This window comes from Stegodyphus dumicola, chromosome 1 (assembly GCF_044657685.1).
Source record: "Stegodyphus dumicola isolate Sdum_Otavi_A_Nest chromosome 1, ASM4465768v1".
Classification (NCBI taxonomy): Eukaryota; Metazoa; Arthropoda; class Arachnida; order Araneae; family Eresidae; genus Stegodyphus; species Stegodyphus dumicola.
In genome coordinates this window covers 151,575,826-151,603,408 of record NC_140768.1, presented here as the reverse complement: position 1 = coordinate 151,603,408, position 27,583 = coordinate 151,575,826, and the positions used below count along the sequence as shown (strand labels likewise).

At 32.6% G+C, this 27,583-nt stretch overlaps 1 protein-coding gene across 3 annotated transcripts in view; it reads right to left on the bottom strand.

The window, feature by feature from the left end:
- The window catches only part of LOC118193679 (uncharacterized protein C19orf47), a 105,241-nt gene that overhangs the window by 25,523 nt on the left and 52,135 nt on the right, over nucleotides 1-27,583 (bottom strand). For all 3 annotated transcript variants that reach the window (XM_085822106.1, XM_085822093.1, XM_085822101.1), the window contains 2 exons: nucleotides 19,019-19,183; nucleotides 13,403-13,553 (listed from right to left, as the gene is read on the bottom strand). In XM_085822106.1, the coding sequence (XP_085678232.1) occupies nucleotides 13,403-13,553; nucleotides 19,019-19,183 (316 nt within the window). The remainder of the gene's footprint in view (nucleotides 1-13,402; nucleotides 13,554-19,018; nucleotides 19,184-27,583) is intronic.

Here is a 27,583-nt window from a genome sequence, read left to right as displayed (position 1 = left end):
TGACTGCTGTTTTAAGGATATTTCACTACATCTTTCCTTTCTTGGAATTCATAAGAGCATTTTTCTCAAAAGATTAATCTTTTATTACTTTTACAAAGCTTACACTATTGAATTGACTATTGTGACTATTCCTAAATAAGTGAAAATAATTTTTTTTAAGTAATATTTTTACTGTTAAATAAACAGCAGATTCTTGATATTGATTTGATGTTTTAGTAAAATTAATTCATGAAGTTTGTTTGGAAAGAAAATCAGCATTTGAAGCAAATACCAATACAATATTTCCAGCTTTTTTAATAAATTTATTCTTAAATACAAAAATAATTAAACAGGAAAAAAATTACAGTAATAATTTTAAAAAAGATATAGGCAGAAAGAAAGTAATAATAATAATTTACACAGAAAAAATAAAATTTTTGCGAGCATGCTTTTTTTAAAGAATTTTCATAATAAAATGAAAAATATTGGAAGGGATCAATCATCTACAGGATCATACATAGCGTGCATAATCCTGAGCTTAACTTTCGCTTTACGAGTTTCATCCATATATTTCAATATAAATTGAAAAACTCATTAAAAAATGCATGTCATCATCGTAGATTTCTTGCGAGATCAACTCTTTATTTCGTTCGGATATGATTACAACTCATTATTTTGTTCGGATACAATGTGTTCCATATTAAAAAAAAAACGTCGCCTTCGATGTGACTGCGAAATCGTCTTAAGAAAGCCGCTTCGTTTTAGCTTCGCTCCGATTGGTCGACGCTTATCCCAAACTCGGCGTAATGTTGAAACCTTGGAACCTTGTGCCACGAGCCCTAAACCAGATTCTGTAACGTAGCAGTGACTGGTTGCCTTGGCAACGGAGCTCGGCTTTAACCACTTATGTCCTTTACGCCCTCGTCTGAACGAGGCCTTAATGGCTGAAAAATTCTTAGAATTTAAAGAGGCATCGAACAAGAAAATTTAGGGATGGCGAAATTCTAAGAATTTGGCACTTGACAACGGCAAAAGTTTTAGAATGTAGAGAGCTACAGAATTTAGGCAGGGCAAAATATTTTAAATTTATAGAACATCGGTCAATAGAATTAAGATCAAACAGCGATTGCACTGAGAAACAAATCGACCTGCTTCTCGATTATGCGGATGGACGCAGATTAACTTCCGAAAGCTCAGTGAAGCAAGAGCTATACATAATGCAGCTATTTATGATTTCTGCTATAATAAACTGAAATTTAATATAATAATTTAACACTATATATCAGTTTACGAAAACATGATGATACTTTTGAGAAATTTTCTTTAATTCCCCAGTACACTAAAAAAAAAAAGTACAATACATTATATAATGATATTACTAACAAAATGATGCCGATGACGCATTTAATTTTTATCCTTTTATTAATCTAAATAAATATGTCATTGAGTTTTCCATAACTTATAGTTTTGCAAATTAAAAATGTTCAATAATATAATATGTGATTATGGGTATGGTACTATTCAAGGCAAAAAGCACACGAGGGTTATCTGCCTAAATGGAGGCATGCCTTCGTGAAGGACTTTCTAAGGGAAACTGGTTCGTATACACGTTACACATGGGGAAAACCACCATGCAGCCATGTGATTATGGGTATGGTACTATTCAAGGCAAAAGCACACGAGGGTTATCTGCCTAAATGGAGGGATGCCTTCGTGAAGGACTTTCTAAGGGAAACTGGTTCGTATACACGTTTCACATGGGGAAAACCACCATGCAGCCAGCCCGTTCGCGGGATTCAAACCTCGGACCGAACTACCAGTGTTCAGCGTCTTTACCGCTCGGCCGCTGGTGGGTAATATGTGATTATGAAAGCTGTGTAAAAGAAGAAAAATTCTTGCACATTCGTCAGGCAGCATACGATATGCACTTGCTTGAGGAAAAGGATGTGTTTGTAGATGACTTTTTCAGGGAAACTGGTTTGGTATATTCAAACTAAAATTCACCAAAATACCAAGCAACAAACGCATTCACCGTAATTCAAACTTAGGCAAAACTACCAGTGTTCAGTTGCAAAAGAGAGTTAACAACATAAACAGCCAACATGTCTGAAATTAGTATTTATTGCATCCAACAGTGATATGATTTTCTGATATAATTTAATGGAATATCACTGTAAAAGAATGGGAATCTTTTTTTTTTTTTTTTTTTTCCTTTTGTAAGGAGATTTTTTTCCACTTTGTCTTCACCATTTGGTTGAAATGCAAATTAAATAAATATTTACAAATGCAGAATATTGAATAGTTATTGATGATTTTGAGATTCAGTTTCTGAAATCCATTTCATGTGTCATTTCCTTAAAAAGGTGATACTGAAACCAACTTTCGAGGAGTAAAATGATTACTAGAAAAGAGTTTCCGATTTCTTTCATTCTTTTATTCCCATTATAAATTTATCCAGTAGTTCTTAGAACATTCTTCTATACGAAAGTGATGATTTGCTTTCCGATAAAATTTTCTGAAAGGAATAAATTACTTAGTCTTCAAACCATGGGAAAATCTTGCCATCGCCGGTACTTAATTCCCTTCATTTACTGCGATAACCTGCTTTATTATAAGTATGGTACTTGTTTTCTGATTTTTACTGAATTTGCATGCTCAAAGCTATCTAAATAAAGAAACGCTATTGTGAATATCAGGGTATGAGTACATATATGAAAGGGTTATATATTTTTCAGAATTCCCCTATGAGCTGTTTATTCTTAGGGCAGAAAGCGGAAAAAGCTTGCATACATCACCATTCCCGGAAACTAGACAGTCCGGTTTACCAAACAATAGAATTTATCTGATTCCTAGTTGTAAAAGCTGACAGTTATAAATTGTTATGTTCATGGTGACCTTCAAAAGGCATCAAATTACTTCAAAAGTTCCGCTGCTATAAATTTTCAGACTGCAATTTTGTTCCTTTAAATTTTCGAAAATACCTATTTTTTAAGTATTTTTCGGTACTTATGTTAATATTGATACAAATAATATAGAAAGCACCAAACGTAGCTATGATATATTTCAATTTGTCCTTAGTATTTTCTCACATATAGTATTAACACTTTGTCTACACGTTTTTAATGTTTCACCATAGTAAGCCTTCTCTTTCCGAATGTATTCAGTTCCTTTTCGCTTTCGTTTTCTGCTTCTTTTGTTTTACGAGGGCTATCCAGAAAGTAGATTACGTTTTGGAATAAAAAAATAAACAAAGTATAGGAAACAAATTTTATTATATACAGATGAAAGCCACACTCAAATACTACTTTTCTACATAGTCACCATACAAATTAAGGCATTTATCGTAGCGATGTACGAGCTTGGAAATTCCTTCGTCGAAAAATTCGGCCGCCTGCACCTTCAACCACTTCGTTACCTCTTCTTGCAGCTGTGCGTCGTCATCAAAACGCATTGATTGCAATTTCGTTTCACAGTTCACATGTTTCACCCATGTTTCGTCACCAGTAACGATGCGATCGAGTAAAGAGTCACCATCCTTATGGTAAGCGTCCAAAAAGTTCAACGCTGCAGCCATTCGCTGATTTTTGTGGTCCTCTGTCAAGATTTTTGGAATCCATCTTGCACAAAACTTGTGGTAACCAAGCTTTTCGCTGATGATTTCGTGCAACAAACTTCGCGAAATTTGTGGAAAACTCAAAGAAAGTTCCGTTATTGTGAAATTTCGATTTTCACGGACTTTGGCATCGACTTTTTCGAGAAGTTCGGCGGTCACTATGCTGGGTCTCCCACTTCGATCTTCGTCGTGAACATTGGTTCGGCCATTTTGAAATCTTATGACCCACTGACGCACTCCACCTTCAGTGATAATGTTGTCCCCATACACTTCACGAAGCTGCCGATAGATTTCTATCGGTTTACAGTTTTTTGCAGTCAGAAACCTTATTACTGAGCGCAGCTCGCGGGATTTTCAATTAACGCAGACATTTCAAACCGTCACAGTATCTGAATGGAGCACAGCACGAACGCACAAACCTCTCACTAGCACGGCTAGATGCAGACTGAGCTGCGCAACGCTCTGACCCCAAGATGGCCGCGCTAGCCCCGCCCCTAGCGGACACAGACGGAAACGTAATCTACTTCCTGGATGGCCCTCGTAATTTTATTTATTTATTTATTTAATGTTACCATATCCTCACTTTTAGCTAGAGTAGCTACTAGGTAGCATTCATTATAGTACATTCATTATATTCATATAGCTACTAGCTAGCATTCATTATAGTACAAAAACTAATATAGCTTGTATCAATATCAACACATTTTTATCTTCAATAAAATCCACTAATTCGATTGATGCTGTAAAAATTACAATTTAATACTTTAGCCAATTATTCTGATTATAGTAATTTAAATTCGATTTTAGGCAACATATGCATTCTTTCAGAAAACGCGATATATTGAGCACCGCTGTTACAAGTAAATACTGTACATTCGACCATTTCATAATATGTAAATGTAGCATAACTTCTTTTCGAGTGCTTGCACTGAGAGTCTCCTTCAAGTAAACCTTAATGGAACTTTATTTCATGAAAATTTAGAAGTATTATAAAAGCCTCAGAATTATTTCCATTGCAAACATTTATGAATTATGCAGAAAAATATGTAAGAAAAACATCAATGAGAAACTATTATCGAATATACATTTCATGACAGTAGTAAAACATTTTTTCAGTACCGACGGTATTAAAAAGCTCAATATTGTGATAAGCTAAATAAAATAAAACGGTATTAAAAGTTTAATATTGTGATAAGTAAAAGTATACTAATCTATAACACTCATTTGATATTTTTGCCATTAGAACTATAATGTAATTCTAAACGTTAAAGTAACATTGTATTTGTATTAACTAGAATTATAATTGTAATTTCAATTAAATTTATCAGTACTCGTTGTTTCCTGCACCTTGAGGGAGACTCTTTTTTTTTTTTTTTTTTTCTATTATATAAAATACTGTCCTCAGAAAAAAATGTCTCTAGACATGATTCTGTCTCCAAAATTAATGGATGAGGTGAACAGAAATAATCTTGGAACAGCCTTTGGGCAAGTGCTGCGAGTATGCGAAATGTAAGACTGTAATTAAACTTCGACCATCCTGGAGATACACTTTCTTAGAATATTGCCATTCGACAAATTATAAGGCCTTCCATTTATCTTTAAAGTTTAAGCTATTTGTTATTGACTGAGAAAAGCTGGTAATTCATTGTAGTTACTTTGTAGTTAAAACTACAACTAATGCAGTTATAATTGTAATTGTGCCGCCCAGATGGTATAGTGGTTAGGGAAGCCTGACTGCGATACCGAAGGGCCTGGGTTCGAATCCCGGAAAAGGCATGGCTTTAACTGTTCGTCCTTTCATAGGAGGCGATGGTGGCTCACATATTAGATGCCTCCATAATAAAGTGACTGCAACTTCTGGCCTTGTATAGACTAATGGACTGTGTTGCACTGTAACTGTTCCCAATCTGCCATTGGGGAAAAAATAAAATAATAATAATAATTGTAATACAATGATTGTTCGAATTACAATATAACTTCAAAAGCAATTAGATTTTTCGCTCAGCAGAGTAATAAGTTGTCTTTTGAATACTACTAGTTCAAATCGGATGCCCATTTTGGCAAACAATCTAAATGTTTAGATAGCTCTTTGGATTTTCTTATGTGTAACATGAATACAAATAATTTTATTTTAGAAAGTTCTCTATGAGTACATCATTCTTCTTAAACATTTTGTTGCATTCAATTAAATAAAGATCTTTTCCTGCTTTTATTAACGGGTGATGTGAACACGAGCCAGTTTCCCTTAGAAAGTCCTCCACAGAAGCATCTTTGCATTCTTTACCGTAATCCAAATAATATGACAATCACAGGTGCATAAGAAAATTGTGCTTTTATTTGTTCTGAAGTGAAACAATGATGGAAAATAGTTCATGCAAGTATTTTCACTTATAACTGAATAATGCATTTTAACTATTTATGGAAAATGTGTGTTATGTTGAATAAAAGACCAATTCGTAAATTTTTTTTTTCCAATGGCAGGTAGTAGCCGTTTATAGACATTGATCACTACTAAGGCCGGTCATGTTATTAAGGACAGAACTAATACGTGGGCCACCGTTGCCACCTATGAAGAGGACGAACAAATTACATTCATGCCCTATCCGGGATTTGAACCCAGGCTCTTCGGTACGGCAACCAGAGTCACGAACCGCTTTACTGTCTGGGCGGTAATTCATAATAAATGGATTTAGTAAAATGTCCAATACACACAGCAATTAAGCATACTGATTGCTGATCAGAATCCTTTTTTACCAGCTAAAGAAATAGGTTGGATAAAATTATGAGACTTAGTTTAGTCCTTGATGATCTCCTTTTTGAAAAGAAAAGGATAAATGTAATTTTTATGATTTATTTCTTGTGTAATGTAAACAAGACAAGCGTCCCGTAACAAATCCTTTGCGAAAACATCCCTTTGCACTGGCATAAACTCTTTGCATGCTTTTCCTTAATCTTGTAATTTAAGTTCACATGTATATCGAAGATCATAAACATACATATTTGCTTACTGTTATGTGCATTTCGGTCTATATAAAATATTTCCTTTACATAAACTCCAATTTATGCTGGTACCAGAAACTACAATATATGTAAGATGATTCAGAAGACATGACAGAAAATATTAATATTTTTCTTATAGGTCATTATCTCGTTGTATTATTTAAAAACTCATTATCCAAAATGCAGAAACATTTCGATTATAATACTATTGACTGTAATTTTCAAATATATTCACGATTTCCTTAGCCTATGTCACTGAAATTATAAGGGGCAGTTGTTTTTCTGATTAAATAGTTACAATCATCTGCTGCGCAATTATAATTAAGAGGTCATTACAACTGCATTGTAATTTTTATTAGATTATATAATTACAGTTATACTGTTTATTCAATTAGATTTCACAATTAAAATGCATTTGCGTAAATTGTATATGTAGTTAAAAATTGTTACATTGTAATTACAAGATAATTGCATAATATTATTCCAATTACTGTGTTTTCAATTGCATTCTACAATTACATTTGCAATTAAGATCATGATTTTCCTGGGCTACGTAACTGCTTTTATCAGAAACAATTGCTATCCTAATTACATTATTATAATTACTTACTGGAGTTACAATGACAGTGTAATTGTGATTAGATTATATGATTGCAGTTGCATTGAATATGAAATTGGATTTCACAAATATAGAGTAATTGTAATTTAAATGAAATTACGTAAATTGTAATTGTAATTAAAAAAACAGCTACTTTTTAACTATAACTACTTAGAAATTGCATAATTTTATTACAATTGCAAACTACACTTAGAATTACAATTATGATCATAATTTCACTAGGTTGAGTAATTCTAATTATCAGAGACAATTACTTTCCTAATTACGTAGTTATAATTACCTACTGCAATTGCAGTTAAAATTACGTTGTAATTAGCTAATATTACAGTAGTTGTGATTAGATGCAATAAAATTTGTAATTGTAATTAGATTATATAATTATAATGTTTGTGATTATCATTGCATTGTAATTGTAAGGTTTGGTGTATTTAATTATGGCAAAGAACACTAGGGCTATCTGCCTAAGGGGAGGGATGCCTTCGTGGAGGACTTTCTAAGGGAAACTGGCTCGTATACACATTTCACATGGGGAAAACCATGAAAATACCCATGCAGCCAGCCCGTTCACGAGATTTGAACCTCGGGCCGAACTACCAGTGTTCAGCGACTTTACCGCTCGGCCGCTGGTAGGCCTGTAATTGTAAGACTTGAAAATTAAAATGCAATTACATACATTATTGTTGCATTTAAAAAGTACTTACTTTCTAATTGTAATTGCAAAGTAATTGCGAAGCTAATTACAATTGCAATTTAATTGAAATCACATATTTCAAAATATTGTTGCAGTTTCTTGCAATTTGAATTTTAATTCCAATTACATTTTGCCAAACTGCATCTAAAATTTGGAGAATAATTAGGCTGGAAAATGAAAATTCTCTTTACGAACATAAACATTTAAGTTTACTATAGCTAGTATAAGCACAGAACAGCTGGAAGTTTTGAACGAGCTATTTATTCCGAGTTGTTATTCAAAACCTAACGATAAAACCCATTTGCTCCTAGCGAATAGATAGTTTCCTCTCCTCAATTACCTCCCGCAGAGAAAAATTATCACCTGTCAGTTTACATTAAGAGCAGAGAGGGGAGGGTACTCTGAGACAGGCCGTATATATGCTGCTTTGCCGTTTCGTGCCAAAATTTAAGTTTACGTATATATGCTGCCTTGCCACCATGAGGACCAAAATTTTTGGACGCATATATGCTGCCTTGCCGCTATGAGAGCCATTATTTTCGAATGCATATATACGGCCTTGCCGCCTGGAGGGTTAAATAACATTTGGAAGTCAGATGAGGCAAGATCCCTGGAATAAATAGGCTGAGAATGGCTACCATTCCTAGAAGTTCCTGATGCATGCTTATGTATACATTTTTGGCAGTAATTTAGTATTATCCATGCATGGATCTCTTAATAACCCTTCATAAGTATCTTCCAAGTGTAGCAACATTTGTGCATAATATCAACAATTTGGTAATACCAATCACCTACATTTTTTTAACCAGTTACAGTTAAAATTATAAAACTACTAGCTGTTTTTACCTAATGAAACAAAAGGTTTTTAATTTTCAGAAAAAATTGTAAGGAAATTTCAGTATTGTTTGATATAAAATTCTGAATTTCAACTTTGATTCAATGAATATCTGAAATTTTTGCTTGCTTCTTTTCTGGTATAAAAAAAATTTCTTTTAGAAATTTGCATTTGAAAACTTAATATGTATAACTGTCTTCAGAAATATTTTGTACGATTCCACAAAATTTAAGATATTTGGGGTAATTTTGATCATATAAGGATGCATTAATGTAGGAGTACTCAATCAACTATGCATTTTTCTGACTGATACATTTTTCTCTTATGAAATTTCTATCAATATTTAAGTCATATATTTTTTCTGTATTCAGTCTGAAAGCCTATGTTATTTAATTCTAGGAATCTTATAATTACTTGGACTAAAAGTCTATAAATAACTTTTCAAAAAATACTTAGTCATACACATTTTTTAAAACTTTTGCATCTGTTTCAGTACAAATAAAAGTCTGGCAATTTCTTTTGGAGAAAAATATAATACCTCTAGCATACAACTGTATATGCTAGAATTCTTTAATATAAATGCCTTTTTTAGTAATTCTCATATTTGGTAAAATGTCAGCAAGGAATTCTTAACTTATTACTCTAATGGATGAAATTGACTAGGCTGGTGAATTAGTTTCATGTGCTTTGTATAATCATGACAGCTTATATTCACAGTGAGTTTGAGGAAACTTGGTTTGTATTCATATTCCATAGCTTCCAGCCTTGAAAATATGAAAAACTGAGAGTTCATGGAGGTTTCCATGCTGTGCAGTGACACCATTTCAAAAATGCCCTCACTGACTTAATTTACTTTAACTATCAGCATTCTGACTTAAGCCTTAAAATTTCAAGGTTTCCTAAAATGCCATGAATAAGTGGTATTTTCTTGATTATAACTTCAAAATGATCTTCTCGCTTTATACCTTGATTTTTATCTTCTGGATACACAGGCTGATTCAAAAATAAGGAACAGACTTCTAGGAACAGTAGGATACACCTAGATGACTAGGAAACCATAGCAATGCAGGGTTAGAAATGCAATCCTAATGAGGTGGGGATATTAGGGGCTGTAACAGTCACTCACAGAAGTATTAAGATGAAAAATATGAATACACTGTGATCAGAAATTAACATTTAAAGACCACGAGCTTAAAATAAGACATTATCTTCCTGATAATTAAGTTGCTCCAAGTTTCCTGGCTATGTGCCTCCTTCTTACCATCTACAGTTTTGCATGTCTGAGAGTGCTGCAAGTTAGAATGCAGTGTTGGTGATTTTTATGTTTCAACTGCATATGAAGAACATGGAAGTGCACATTGTGTGTGGTGAAGTTCACTGCAATAGAAGGGTTGCGGCATGGTTATATGCTGGATGGTACCCAAACAGACGTGCACAGTTACCAAATGTTTGAAAATTTGCACGATAAACCTGTATAAATACGGAACATTCGGCAAAAAAGCAAGCATAATACAAGGCAGCCAAGAATGATACACAACACCTGCCTTAGAAGATGAGATACTGCATCGAGTTAAGTTCTTGTTACACATACATGAACCAGTGCTTGTAATATTGCAGCATCTCAAGACAGTGTATGGTGCACATTAGTCAGGAAGCATTTATATTCATATCATTTGCAGTGGGTCCATCAACCATTTGCAGCAACTTGAGAACTTGATGAGTGGGATATGTACACTGGTATGTGGACAAATGTAACAAGAATCCAGTATTTTCATTTTGTATTCTTTTCATGGATGAAGTCATTTTCTGTCATAAAGGGATCTTCAGTCAACACGATGTTCATGAGTGAAGCCACTAAAACCTACAAAGTATGCAACCACATGGTGCCCAATGATGGTATATGATTGTATAGGCGGGCATTACTGGTGATTACTTAATCCAGCAATATCTGTTATGAACCCTGTTGGATGGTTGAAAATATTGCATTTTTCTGGAGGATGTACTGCCACAATTACTCAAGAATGTTTCTACATCTGTTTGGCATGCAGTGTGGTACCAGGCAATGGGGCTTCAGTTCATTTTGCATGTGTAGTGCAAGATTACTTGAACAAAATGTTTGTACACCAGTGGATAGGACATGGAGGACCCATGCCATGGGCACAGTGATCCACCAATTTATCTAGCCTGGATTTCTTCTTGTGGGGGACCCAGAAAGCCACTGTCTATGAGACCATTGACTGTAAAACCGACTTCGTCACAATGGCAGCATTCTGGGTATTTTTGGAAGGGTTCAACAGTACAAGTAGCGCCAATGTGAAGCCTATGTAAAGATGAATGGTTGGAACTTTGAGCAGTTATTGTGAAACTGAAAATGTACATGTACTGAAAATTATCACTAAATAAAGTTTTTCTATCCATTATTGGCTATTATTGTTATTCCTGCATCTTTGTTTATCCTCCAGCTGATCAGAGGTAGTAGTGAAAAAATTATTTTAATTTAATGTGATTGCAAATTGACATTTAAAAAAGATCATAAAAATAAGTCCTAACTTGAAAGTCCCCAATTATTTCATAATGTGACGTATGGCATGGAATCTCAAGACTCTGTATTGCTATGCGACTCCAAGTTGTCTAGGTGTATCCTACCCCTCCTAGACATTTGTTCCTCAACTTTTAATCACCCTGTACATCTAACCCGAAAGTGTATTGATCAGGATCTGGCAGAAATTTTCCATGTGTAGCGAATGGGAAAGCCTTCAATATGGAATTTTTCAATCCATAATCTTTGGAGGATTAAAATACAGGATTCAAGTTATGGTGCTATTTATTAAATGATTGTTTATTAATATATAATTGAATATTTTAAATTTTATATTTTTAGGCTAATTTCATTTTGCAATTTTCTTTACCATTTTTAAATAAGATGAAAATAATAATTATGTACATCTATTGTGGGGATAAAATTAGGAATGCACATGTACTAAAGTAAAACAAAATGAAATACAAATATTAACTGATTAAATATTGGTCAAATCTTCAAAAAAAGTTCTACAAATGTCTGCAGTAGTTTAAGAAAATTCGGATCAAATGAAATTCAATAGAAAAAATATGCCCTTCTACAGATGTCTGCAGTAGTTTAAGACAATTTATATCAAATGAAACAGAAAAATTAAGCTAAAATTCCTAAGGATGGGGGAATAAATTTTGCATAGTCAAATGCAAAAATTAAAAACTGGGATGGTTGGGAGCTTATATTCAGATTGGAGGAAAAAATTCCATACAACTAGCCTTCATTAATTATTTAAGAAAAATTATAGCATTCATTGTATTAATCCTCCATGTGTGGCTTGTTTTTTTTTTTTTCCCCCCCATACGTTCCAATTCTGAAATAAAAGTTTTTTTTTTTTTTTTCCCTCCATCTACATTTATTACTATTCACATCTTTAACAACAGTTTTTAAATATAAGAATTTTAATTGCTTATTTTAGTTTCAAATTAATACGGCACATGCAATTTTAGCAAGCATAATTTGCAAGTTAAAAATTGCACATGATATTCTTAATTTTAGATGAATTAACCAATTTGGTTTAACCAATTTGGTGCAGAAATTTTTATAAAAATTTCACAATAAAACAGAAAATATAAAATCTGTAGAAAAGAAAAATCAATCTTGCTTTATATTAAAATTGCATACATACCAAAAATGAAGAACATTTAAAATGACAAAGGTTTTAGTTATTTACAAATATTATAAATTATTCACATTTGACCTTTGAAAAAAAAGCTAGCATTGTTATTTTTACTCACATAATTTTATTATTATGCAAAGGTTTTTTGAAAGTGCGAAGCATGGCCCCCCATTATAATCAAACCTGAAAGTCTTCACATCAAATACAAGTCTCCCTACGTACTTTCTGTTCCCCCCTTTTTTGAAGCAGCACACTATCTTCGAAACTTCTTTTTTATAGGATTTGGTAATATATGGCTTGCAAAATGCCTCTTTACAACACGAATACAAAGCATCACTGAAACGTTTCGATGAAAAATTCAGAACTTTTAAACAAATTCTCTTAAATGAAGTGGACCTGTTAGAGGCACCTATCATTGAAATAATGAATCTAAAACAATTTCATTCTGTACAGATAAACAGTGGGATTCATACTGAAATCAAAGGGGAAAAATTCCTCAGCTGCAATTTTCACATGAACCGTAACATTGAACCAACTTGATAATTCTGCTCAAATTGTGGGAGCTGTGCGTAGACAGTTAAAGAGAATTAATAATTTTATTCTGAAAAATCATATGGAAGTTATCGGTGTACAGATGAATTTGGATATCTAGAAATTATTAGACCTGACCTAAATCTCAGCAGCATTTATTATGTTTCACTTGTTTTAATATTTAAGACATTTAAAACCCAATAAAATTCAAGATGAATTCTTACATTTAATTCCTCAAATTAATTTTCTAACAACTAACAATTTCCATGCTAAGTAACTGTCCCTTTAATTATCTCTATTTTTATACAGCACAATTTATTATTAGGAGCAACAAACTGGAGTTGATTTGGTGCTCTTAAGGAACTGGAATTGATGGCTATTAGAACTGCATGGTCTCATCACAAATAAACAATTATTTATACAACAGATAAAAAAGACATCTTACCTGCCTAACCTTTCAAACACACTTGATGTTTTCACTGCTATTCTGGTCTTTGGTTTTAATGATATTTTTGTCTGGCCTAAACTCTGAATGTTTGTTTTCATGCCCAATCGACTTTTAACATTTGCTTTTCGAACCAGGTTAATATTCCGACCTATTAAAAAAAAAGAAATTTTAATCAATGATAATAAAAATGGGGCATGCCTCACATAGGTGTAAGTGTGTAAGATATTTTCTAGTTTAAAAATTAATACTTACTTCTCTATTAACTTTACAAAATAACAAAATTCACATTTATATATTCTGATTACAAAACTAATGACTATTCTACTAGCATATGAACATACATCTATTTTATTTTATGTATCAACTATTTAAATCTTAGAAAAACTTAACAAAGGAATTAGGAATTAATATTACACCTAGGAATTATTTTAAAATTATTACTTTGAGATTATTACTTACAAGCAATTAAGAAAATTTGGAATACAGTGAATGCATTCATACAGCTTAGTTTAACAGGACTGTCAGACAAGTCTGAAACATGAACAATGGATGAATTTTAAAAATATCCCAGACACTTCTCGCCCAAGAAATTACAAGGAGCAGGTTAAGGCATATCCTGAAGTATGACTTGAGTTTGAATCCCAAATAAAGCACAAATATTTATAACTTATAACTGTAGTATCTCTGCACAAAATAACAAAATAATGTCATTTAAAACCTTCTGATCCACAGCAGAATAGTGACTTAAAAAAAAATCTGGTATGGACACCACATGACTTCCTTGTACAAATTTCTAATTAAATTTTCCTTTAAAAGACTGTTTTTAGAAACATCACTCCAATCAACAAACAAAGGCAGACTGCTAGAAACATTTTCTAATAACAGCTAAGGCAAAGATATTAAAAAACATTTCCTAATAAATGGAGGTGATGAGAATAATGCACACGTTAAATTGTAAAACCAATAGATGATTTTTTACAAGCATTGTAACTATGGTGAAATTAATCATGATGGTATCTGTAAAATTTGTAAATCGAAAATTAGTTACACAAAATGTAATTGTGAATGTGGGAAACACTATGCACATATCCATAAAAATTGGCATTTGAGAAGTAAATACTATAATAAGCGAGTTTCAGCCGAAAGGCTATCCTGTTCAGGAAACGAAGCCTGATGGAAAAAATATTTTGTAATAAACAGAAGTGCTGTTAAAGTCAAACAAGTATGGCAATGGTAAGTAAACCGTGTACGACATAGAAAAAAGAACTTTTTGAGGATTCTGACACCCCACTCGCAATGAAGAACAGAAATATTATTCATTATGCTAAAAATGATGATTCAATGGGTCAGACAGCAACGCAACGAGGCATGCCATTGATAGGTCCAATGCTAATGGTTCAAGCCAAAATATTCCATGAAGAAATGAACTTAAAAACTGAGTGCACATATTTGACAGATTAGTTAAAAATCGCCATGGTAGAAGGCAATTAAAAATTTCAGATGAAAAACCTTCAGCTAATACTGAAGTTGATGAACTATTTGCAGATGGATTCATTGAACTCATTAACAGTGAAAGTTATCTCCATAACAAATTTACAATGCTGATGAAACTGATCTTTTCTGGAATATGTACCATGAAATATCTATAGAAAAGGCTCAAACAGGTATCAAAGATTCCAAAGCAAGACTAACAATTTTAGAATGCACAAATGCTGCAGGAACGCACAAGTGTAAACGTTTTGTAATCGGAAAAAACAAATGACACAGAATTTAAAGGAGTAAAGATGTTTCCCGTTATATGTCATGCAAATAAAAGAGCCTGGATGGCACAAGCATAAATGCATGGTTGGTTTGAAACTCGTTTCATACCCGAGGCTCGGGAACATTTGAATTCGGTTGGTTTACCTAATGGTGCAAAAAATTGTCCTGATTGTAGACAACTATTCAGTTCATACTTCACCTGAAGTTTTAGTGAAAGATAATGCATTTGCATTATTCTTTTCTTCAAATTGCACGTCCATCATTCAGCCTGTGGATATCAGAATAATGTGCGTGCTTGGCTAATATAAAGTAGTATTTTTAAAAATCCATGTTAAATTTCTTGAATAATGGCAAGCCTATTAAAAATTTTTTGAAATATTTTAGCATAAAATCTGCTGTGTGGAGCATTTCAAGATCGTGGAGGGATGTGTCTCCAGGTATTTTAAAAAATGCTTGGCATAATTTATGGCCATCTACCATATTTTATGGTGAGGATAATAGCCTTGAATTTGAGGGTTTTAAGATATAGCGAACCAAAGGGAAAATTTTCCAATTACTTGATTTTGTAAAGAAATGTGGAGAAGCGGGAATAAATAAAGATGATGTAACAGAAGTTTCTCATTATGATGATAATGCCCCAACTATCAATCAACGGACGACGAAATCTGTAGTATGGTTTAGAACCAGAAAATACTGCTACCAATACTGAAGAAAGTGACACACAGGTTATTGAAAACAAAAAAACTCGATTGACAAGTTAGTCAGAATACGCGACACAGCTATTACAGGATTTTAACAATGGAACTTTGTAACTGAACAAGGAATTATGTCTGTCTATAGAATTAAAGTGAAAGTATTAGTACAAAAAAATGAAGAAACTTAAAACAGCTTACATTGAAAGAAATGCTTAATAACGTAAAAAATAAATACTAAGATTTTTTTTTTTTTTTTTTTTTTTTTGTAAATTTTGATACCTTTTAGATCATAAATGCTTCATTATTTCATAAATAATGATTTCATATTTTTAATTTCTACATGCCATCTTACTGGATTTAAACTGATGATCTAATATTTGGAAAAATCCGGAATCAGCAAAGTCCTAATGAGTAGGGATCTCGGACTTTGTACTGTATTAACTAAACACTTAGACCATATGATTTCCTTATAAAACCCATTAAATTATACATACTTTTTGCTGCATTTCATTTAAACTTATTTCCTAGAATTTTATTAGAGATATATTTCTCATTCAATTAATTCAGTTCTCCATAAAAATAGAACGGCGAGGCAAAAATACGGCGGTTATATAGTTCTCCATAAAAATAGAACGGCGAGGCAAAAATACATAGAAACTAAAAAACATCTTCATTAAAAATCGTAAAATACACGCATAAAATAAATAAATAAAACAATTAAAATTTGATTTTCTATGCAGGCCTTTCTATTCTAAAATACAAAAAAGCATAAAACACCAAAAATAGTTAAAAACAATTTTTCCAATTAAAATTAGAGATTCTACAGACCTCCCCCCCCCAAATAGGGAGCAATTTGGACAGCACACAAGGCAGATTGGTGCACAAAATTGAAAGCTTACTTTTGGTCCTACTCAGCAAAAAAGACTGAAGTCGGTGCACAAACTGACTTTCTACTTAGAGTTTCAAATGTAAACAAATGGCGGCTTCATTTGGCTTAGTACCATTTAACCCTTTCGCTCCTAATGGGCACATACGTCCCAGAGATTAGATTTCATTCCCCATTGGGTAAATGAAATCCACTTTTAAATGAGTTTTTAAGTTTGCAGTGTTTCTAAGGAAGTGGGAACAAATATCCTATTTGCCAAATGTGTCAGGTTGCACTTCGTAAAGACTGCTTTACACCATATCAAACTTAACTTGTACTGTAAGAATAAAATATTCGGTACATTTCATTTAACTTTATTATTTATTCACATGCGGTGTAAGGTTATCGCAATATCCTAGACGACTGAGACAAATAGTCCCAGGAGATTTTCAGGAAATGGAAAAAGTTAAAAACTTTAAACTCACATTACACTTCTTTTAGTATGTCAACATTAAATTAAATTACTTTTCACAGTTAAATTTCAATCATGCAAAAGTCGGGTCATAAGAACTAAAAAAGTTTTAAATTGTTGATAATTCTCTAACTATTGCATGCAGATTAACTAAAGGCATAAAAACAACCTAATTCATCACTTTTAAAGTAAAAAAGTTTTTTTTTATTCTTGTATATTACAACATATAAGAATAAAAAAATGAGCTCGCCGAGCCAGGTAACAGAGTGGATATACATATGTAAGAAAAGTAAAGAATATGTAAAAGATTAATTTCCCTTCTCTATTCTAAAAATAGTAATCTCTCTCTGCACTGCATTATTTCAAGAAAAATCTATGTCATATGATTTTTACATAATTCTGATGATGTAAATGCAACTAATACTCAAGAAGCCAATAGTAATTTTACAGCAATATTAACTATCCAATCAAAATCCATTGAGAACCGAAACTAACTTAGTCTGAATTAAGATTTCACCCCAAACATAACGCACTTGCTTCCTATGCTTTGGCCTAGCTGGACTTCTGTCTGCACCTGCTATCTTACTGCAAATTTATCTAAAATGTACGCTTTTTGGAATAGATTATGGCCACGACATGTTTGTTCAAATAAAAGTGAAGATTTAATCTGCCTTTGCATCCAATTTCTTATTCATTATGGATCAACACCTCTACGCCTTCAAAATTCCACCTGGTCATTACTTCTGACTTTGTTTTTATCACATATATATATTTATGTATGTTTGGTGTGGCCAGTTGCAACCAAAAGGGAGGTGCACAACTACATTTTATATCAGTACCATATACAAAATTTCAACTTTTTCTGTATTTCTTTATTCTGTCGATATGTACAGATGTCACACAAAAACATCGCTCAAATGGATTTGAGCGTGGTCAAAATGGATATTTTTGGTGAAACATGACACCTTCACGATTTTTCACGATTGCAGTACTTCCTTTACTTCGTACAGGGAAGTAAAAAAGGATTCAAGCATTTCCCTGCCAGTCTATCCCCTTAGGTATTCTTGAACAAGAATACAAGAATCTAGTGCACTAGATCTTGGAAAATTTAACTAATACTCAAAGTTTACAACAAATAAGTACATTTCAGAGCCATCAATGAATATTTCTTCAATGAATATTCATCACCTATGTGGCTTATCGCTGGGACAAAGGACAAGTGGTTCCTTTCTGCTCCCATTTTTTAAACCTGCCAAAATGATACATACAAGTCTTGATATTAATAAATACAAATAAATAAATAAAAGCTAATTTTCTTCCAAGTGGGTTTCTAGTGCACAGAAACAATTTATCCTTGGTGGCGATGGGCTACAAATACAGTGCATTGAGTAAAAAAAAAAAAAAAAAAAAAAAAAAAAAAATTCTTTTTCCACAATAAACTAGCAAAATAAAATTTACTAGAAAAGCATGACCTCCTTTTAAAAATGATTTATTCAAAATCAGAAATTTTATTACATTTTACCAAATGCTGGACATTATGCTGAAAAAAAGTCTTAGGTTGCTAATGCTAATAAGGCTTTTGTGTTTAAACAAATTTTGGCTTTGATTATGCTGCTTCAAAACATTGCTGCTTTGTGTTAAGCTAATTACGTTTTTCTTTTTTTGTTAAATAATACCAAAAGACAAAATAGTTCATAATCAGATTTAGTATTCTGATAAAAGTTTATGCTTTTTTAAACTATTTATAAATGAACTGAAAAAAAAAATTATTATATATAAATATACATAAACATATATAAAATTAGAAATATATTAATTACCAAAAATTCCCTCTGACTTTGAACCAGTTTTGGTCACACCAATTTGTGATGGATTTTCCTGTTTATTTGTTTCAAGAATACTATTGATCCGAGTGAGATTAACAGTTTTTGTGATATTTTGTAATCGAGACGGGCTTGGTTTCAATACAGTTCTTGACGTTTTCACTAGAAAGGGAAAAGAATATATTTTCTTAATGACATTGCTATCACAATTATGAATTTTAAACTATTCATATACTGTAAAAATCTAAATCAAAGAATTTGCAGAACATATTTTCATATTAGAATAATATGCTCAAATTTCATATTTTCTGTTTCCCAGACTATTGAATATTTTACACAACTATGTTAATATTTCAACAAAGAAATATTAAAAACTTATTTAAAATACTTGGTAAATTTGAAAACAAACTTTCACTTTTTGAAATTAAAAATTACAGATTAATTATGAAATAAGATAAATATCTGAATAAAGTATTACATTAACCCTTTCCGGCATGCTACCTTTTAAAGTTGGAATTTCGATTTAAAAAAAAAAAAGGTAGGCCGTCTAATTAGGCCTAAAGGAGTACACAAGTAAAATTTTGTGAAGATCACTACTTATTGTTTTAATTGAGTGTGCCCGAAGCGGGCACATTGATTGAATAGAGCTTCGAAAAGAGCACTGCTGGGAAGCGTGGTAAACGAGTAAGAGATTTTGCCTACAATTGAAAAAACACTAGATTCTGAATACCGTAGCAGATTTAGCATTACCTAGGGTGTGCCACGGAGAGACCTACTACTCTACACCCCCTAAAAGGCTCTTTTTTGGTTATATGATGATAACATGCGTATGAATGGAAAATATCTACATTATTTACATTTCATATTTACACTTTAATCCATTTTTTCACGGTGGTTCTTTTCAAATAAAGTGACACCACCTTTGAAAAAGCACAACCCAATATTGTATGTTTTCACATATACTGGGACCCGTATCAGATTCACTACCTAAAGCAATTCATGTTAGCACTTTCAGTGCTTCAGAAATGATCAGCCCTCTCCGATCCATTTGGAAAATAATTAAAAATCTGAAAAAATAAACTAATATTATATCTACAATTAGAAATTATAAACTGTAAAATAAAATTAAATAAACGTCTACAACTCAAAACTACTAAACGTAGTGCTAGCGAAACTTTGAACGAGAGCGAAAGAGAAAAAGAGAATTGTTCGAGTGAAAAACCAATCAGCTAACTGATAAAATTATACTTCAGAAAATCACCCCAACAATTTGTTAGTTAATAACCGAACGTCCTCCTCCCCCCCCCAAAAAAAAAGAGAGAGAAAAGAAGAAAATGACACACAGATGTGGACCCACCTTTCTAATGTCAATGAACTGACCGATGACATGCGGAGAAACAAAGAATACAGTCTCTCAGTTGTCCTACAGTCTTGGTGTGCCTGGTTTGGGCACACCTCGGGTTTGCCGTTCGATTTTAGGCATGATTTCAAGATAAAAATTTAAAACTCATATAGAATAAGAAGATTAGTATACAGCCAAAAAAACATAGAAATTTCTTTTCAAACAATTCCTTTTATTCCCTAAAAAAATCTGGAAGATTTCTTTGAAAAATGAGGGTCTTAAAAAACTAAACATGGCTAAAATATATGGACTGGTTTGTGTTGAGCTACCATCTACTATAAATAAAGAAGGTTCAGAGCAACCTATAGTAACCTTTAAATCCTTTTTCACTCAATTTTTCTGTGCATACAGAAGGAAATTTTTAGGTGTGCTCAGACCGGGCACACCGTGCCGCAAAGGGTTAACATTTAGAATATTCATGAATGCTTGTCCTGCAAGATTCAGTTTAAAGGTCAATGGCAAACAGTTAAGGCAGTAAGGTATGTGGGATGGCATACTTTGACATTACAGAAGTAGTAACTTCTATAATAATGTTCTACTTGACATTAAACTTCACAACTAGCGTCAGAAAATTTGAGCAGTCTACAATGTTTCTGTCTCTAAAGTCATTCGATTTCAGATTATCAACATCCTGACTCTAGAACTTCTCTGATATTCTCTTCAACCACAGCAAATCAAAGGATAGAACATTCTGAAACTCTCAGCTAGATGAATTCTCATAATTTTGAAAATTATTCTTTTCTGACCAGCAATAATTTACAAGACACTCTGGTATGCTAAGGGCTCTCTCTGCCTTCAGACAATTAGTTATTCTGCCTTTGAAAGCCCATTAGTCAACTCAATATTGCTCCTAAATGAATATAATACCTGATTTTTAATTTACGTTATTCATATTGCTAGTAATGGTTTTATTATATTTACAGATTACTAATAAATATACTACGAGTTCAATACTACAGTTGAGGCCCACCGGAGGCTCTGAACACTGATAGTTCAGTCAGGGATTGTAAATGGGGGGTCAGGGATTGTAAATGGGTCAGGGTTGCATGGGCATTTTCGTGGTTTTCCCCATGTGTAACGCATATATGAGCTAGTCTTTCTTAGAAAGTACTTCACGAAGACATCTCTCCCCTTAGGCAGATAGTTCTCAAGTGCTTTGCCATAGCTAATTTAAACCAAATCAATGCCACAGTTAACTAAAATGCATTACCAAACACTGCTTCCCCATAAGTGGCATTGCTACTTAATGATGTATATAATTAGTGCCAACAGATATATAACAGAAATCTCTTTTGTCATTCATAAATAGGTTACACTTAGGTATTGGTAACAGAGACTGTATGATGCAGGTGACTTTAAAAAATTTCTGCTACTAAAATATATATGAATGTGTGCTCTTGAGATATTCATTAAACCTTTTCTTCATAAAAATCACGTTTATGCACTAGTTTTGAAATCATAAATTTTCCAATTTTTAAAAGAAAAATAAGGTAATTATGGGCTATCTGTCTCCAGAAAAGGGGAAGGGAGGGGAGGGGAGTTGAATACTGAATTCTTATCGGCATCATTTAATTACATCAATAAAAAGTTACTTAAACAAAATCTTTTAATTTTAAAAATACATACTTTGAGCTGTTACTCCATATAGTCCCTATGAATTAAAGCACTTACTGCATTAGAAGCTTTTGTTTTTTTTTGCATGCCCCTATCATACCTTTCTAACATTAGTCTACTGAGAACTGAATTTTACAAAACCCAATCCATCGAAAAATCTTACTTTGCTAGAATTTTTCATTATCAGCAAGATATTTTCCACCTCCAAACTCCCATAGGTTCCTACCAGCTGCTTAATATCAATAAGTTTTAGGCATACAAACACAAAATACTATATTCATAAAATCTGTGCAATTGTTGGTCTTTGCTGATGACACTGACATTAGGGAAAGAATGAAGGCTCAATATTAGTGGATAATAAGATATAATTTTAAACTACAGCAAAAATTTAGAGAACCAAATATAATAAAAGTTATTAAAGCCTCACAATTAAGATGGCTAAGCTACATATACAGATATGGAGATGAAAACCCAGTGAAGAAACTGACATTTCAAAAGCCAGAGAGAAAGCGAAGGAGAGGAAGATCGCAAAAAAGGTGGCTAGAAAATGTAGAAAAGTGGTTAAAGAACATTGGTGTTAATAGGTGGAGGACTATGACACTGGATGGGTCAAGATGGCAGAGGCTAACTGAGACAGCCTTGGCTGGAAATCAGCTGTAGAGCATATGAAGAACAAACTCCCTTAGTTTTGAGAAAAAATTGGTAATCACTAAGGGTGGGTGTCCTCATCAAGTGTTGTATGGATGTGATATTACATAGCTAAGAAGACAATGTGTTTTTCTGATTGAAAAGAATTTTTCTGAAAACACGAGTTCCAGCAAGCAGTAAAGAATTTTTCTGAAAACACGAGTTCTAGCAAGCAGTAACCACATTTCTTAATGAACTAGAGTTAGTAATACATGACCAAAAAAATAAAAAATAATAATAAAAAAAATTATTTTGTTTGCAATTGAATTTACATAATTTAAAAATTTTAATTTGCTTTATATGGATTATTTAATTACGGCAAAGCACACGAGGGCTATCTGCCTACAGGGAGGGATACCTTTGTGGAGGACTTTCTAGGGAAAACTGGCTCATATACACATTACACATGGGGAAAACCACGAAAATGCCCATGCAGCCAGCCCGTTCGCGGGATTCGAACCTCGGTTGCTTTATATGAATGAGATTATAATATTGTATTTGTTAGATGTATATACATATAAAATATCTTTTATATTACGCTCAAAGGGGAGTTTTTTTCATTTGAATACACATACCTGTTTTGAGAGCATTTGGGTTAATGTCCCTTTGAGCTAAAAATATTTAATAAAAAAATCTGAAAGATTTCAGATTTTAAATTACGTCCAAAGGAGCATTTTTTTTACATTTTGTGTGTTACTTTTATTTATTAAACATCATATTCTTTGCACTTAAACCATAAAATTCAATTCAACAGCAATATTGCAAAATAATTTTAAAATGAGCACATCTTTAGAATTTCCAATACACAGTTCCGCGCACTGGAGATAAAAAGTTTTTTACCCTCCCCGTAGAGTGTTACTATTGCTCGTTTTTAAATCATTGAGTATGTTAAGCAAAAATTCATTAAAGCTTTACAAAACATGAAATAGATAATGAAACAAATTCCAAATTTGGGCTTCCAGATGCCCATATTTGGGTGGAAACGTACATTATTCAAAATTGGATAGAAACCGTTGTTTTATCACAATGCGAGAAACATACATACATTTATGCAGATTCTTCATTATTTAATTTCTTTAAATATAATACTGGGTGATAATATTTGGTGGCAACAATTTGAAAAGTGAATCAGACATATATAGTGAACCAATGCAAAATGCCAAAACAAATATAATAGTCTTTCAGGGCAAATTGCCCCTTTGGACTAAAAAGACTCCTGGTTCAGTAAGTACCTCAGTGTCATCAGCAACTATATAATGGCCCACAGCATATACTTTTAAAATAAAAATGACTCCCTTCAATTAATTATTTTAATTCTTTCATTCAAACTCATACTACTTTCTGCATATGCCTTATACAAATAATGAAAAATTATGTAAAACTGTATTGTCTTTAATAACATTTGAGAATTAGAGCAAATTTCCAGAAAACTGCATATTTGTAACTAGCCTGATTACTTTTAAAGATGTCATACTTATACAGTCAAAAGTCGTTAATCCGACTCGTCGGGACTTCGGCGATTCCGGATTATAGATCATCAGTTTAAATCTGGTAAGATGGCATGCAGAAATTCTAAAATTAAAAATATGAAACCGTAATTTATGAAATAAAGAACAATTATGATCTAAAGGGTATCAAAATTTGCAAAAAGAAAAAGCTTAATATTTATTTGTTTACTTTATTAAACATTTCTTTCAATGTAAGTTGTTTAAGTTTTGCTTCGTTTCATGTGATAATACTTTCTCTTTAATTCTATTAAACAGACATAATTTCTTGTTCAGTTACAAAGTTCCACTGTTCAAGTCCTATAATTGCTCTGTCGAGAACACTGACTAATTTGTCAATCGAAATTTTTTCATTTTCAATAACCTCTGTTACTTTCTTCGCTATCGGAAGCGAATTATAATGACGAGGAACTTGTTTTAAATCATATCAAAGACGGAGCATATTGAGATGAAATACTACATTTGGTAAGGAATTAAAAGCCAAATAAAATAAAAACATCTGCGCTGAAGATAAGGATAGTGCTGACAGATCAACTTCCAATTCATTATGCGCCCACCGCGGCGTTCCCCCCGCCGAGCAGTGTGAAATTGATGAACAGATTTCGGATTTCAAAACATACTTTCGCTTTAGATCCTTTACATATTAACAAATATATATCGGAAATTCTATTTGATATAATCGAAAGTTTAAGCTTACTTTTATAAAATTGCTCTTACAGTCTTCAAAAAATAATAAGCCGGATCCTTCGAAAATTAAGGAACAACGCAATCATCAACATTAACTGAAATAGATAATTAGATAATTTTAGCTTATACATCCATTATACATAAAACGCGCACGCGAAAACATATTCTGCACTTGCGCACACTCATATGCACAGTCGTAAAAGGTCTTACGCGCATGCGAAAACGCCTATGCGCATGTGTCAACGCAGTGCATGCGCAGAAAGTTTTTAGTTTTGAGGTCCGGATTATAGATTATTCCGAATTATGGGTGTCCGAATTAACGACTTTTGACTGTATAAGATAACTAGCGTTTAGAAGATCAATTAAAAAACGGCTAATTTAAAATAGAATTATATAATTTCCTTGAAAAGCACCGTACAGTTTTTGTCCCAGCCTGTATAAAATTCTTGCCGTGAGTAGAACAAAATGAAATATTGAAAGAATGAGGTAGCAGTTTTATCTTTTTTCCATAATTTTTTATTAATAGATATATCTTCTTTAGATATTCACTGTGCCCACAAATATTTGCAGACTTTATTTTCATAATTATCATTTATATACACATATACTTCTAAATAAAAAAATTTTTAAATGATGCAAATTGTCATCAGGGTTGCCACTCAAACAGGAGAATGAAATTCCCTGACTTTTCCAGGTTTTCCAGGTGTGTTTCAAGAAAATTCCAGTCTATCCGTGTAATGTACGTTGGCTGTGCTAAGAGGTAAATTAATTATGGTATTACTTGTATTGTGTAGCAAATTCACTTAATTATTCAACAAATCCAAGAGGACATTTATTCTTAATTATTCTTGGTATACTTTGTTTGATAATTTTGTTTAGTTTTCCACTTAAGAAACTTAATAAAATTTAAGATATATACATTGGATAACAAATGTATGTTTTATTTAATTATTACTCATGATCATCACCAGTTCAACATGAGGCTCATCCGGTCCTTATAAATCACAACGCAATGCTAAATAGTTAGGTTAGATTTTAGGTAAATTTAATTTGCGTGAGGTATGTTCTTAAAAGGCACCTTAACACTTGAAAACACAAATATAATTATAATAGTTGTTGTTTTCTCCACTGAAGATTGAGATTAGAATCTTCCCAATCTGGAATAAAATAAGGCTTTTTTTTGCAGACATTCTGCAGCTAAGCGAAAGAAAGAAATCTATTTTAATAAATTGAGGTATTTTATATTTATTTCGCAGCATACATAAGGAAAAAATAAGTGCATTAAATTTCGTGATGGTATGTCATCATACTGCTATAATTTATTTCAGGATTATGCCAGAGCAAATTTCCTGAAATTTGGAAATATTATTTACTAATAATAAATAAATTTAGAGGGAAGAAGCAACATTAAATTATATGAATAACATACAAATAATTACTTAAAAATTGAATTAGAATAATCAACGATATTTTAGCGAATATAGTTATATTACATGGCTAGCCTAGATAACTGATTACTATTTTATTTTACTGCAAAATGGCAAGGTATTTTTTAAAAAGAAAAAAAAAAAGGTTTAAAAAGATTTTGCGGTAAAATTCTAGTATACGGTAAGGCTTTGGCACGATTTTCAAAATTGTCGCCAAGACCAAAATGACCCATTTACTGAGCATCATGATGTCGGCAAATCCCATTATTATTCTAACCAAAGAACGTTTATGTAAAGAAGAAAATGTTCCATATAAGTAAAATGCTATTACGCCGTTAGAATGCGGAGGGAAAATTTGCCAAGGGATTTGGCGATGGAACCTGGCGGCCAGAATTTCCCTCTCCGCGATGTGTACAGGAAATTGAGAAACACGTGTTAAGAAGAAACGCTCTTTGACAAAAAGAAAACTACGAAAATCCGTTTTTAAAATTATTACAAAAAATCCACGCAATAATTTTAAAATCGGATTTTCGTAGTTTTTTTTTCCCCTGAAAATAACTAATCCATGAATTAATTTACTTGCGCCAAAAAATATTTTCTTTTCCTTTAGAGTTTAACCACTTGTGCTAAGACTAAACTTCACGATTGCGGTGCCGTGCGCTACAATATAACAAGCGGTAAAGTGTCTCATTTACGCCGCTCTGCATCTGCGAGTGCAATCCAGAGCTGTAACTCGAGAATTAAACAATCTCGTTGTTAGGCGACGTGTGCACCACGTTATTTTCATTTTTGCGATAAATGCTTATCGACGGGATGTTCACGTCGCTCACGGTTTGAGACAAAAGCATCTCGACATGCGTGGCACGTCTTTTTAGCGCAAGTTGTTAAAGAAATTTAAAACGATATTCATTTTATGAACTCTTGATAACGTGACCTTCGAACTTCGACACCGGTTTCGAGCTTTGGCGACAGATATCAGACATGCACAGCTGTTTCCCTCTATGATGGAACGGAGCATTGTCTGTTGCAGAGAGGTTTTCCTTCTTTACAATACATATTCTTTGATTCTAACCTCCATGGTACCGTATACTAGGATTAAACCCATTTTGTTTTATACGAGAACAGGTACTTTCTTTAGTTCATGCACTGCACATGCGATTCTCGAGAATACTGGAAACCAAAAGCTGCGGGAAAGTTGCTTTGCCTTTCTAAAAGACAATCAAATTGGAGCTGCGAAAAT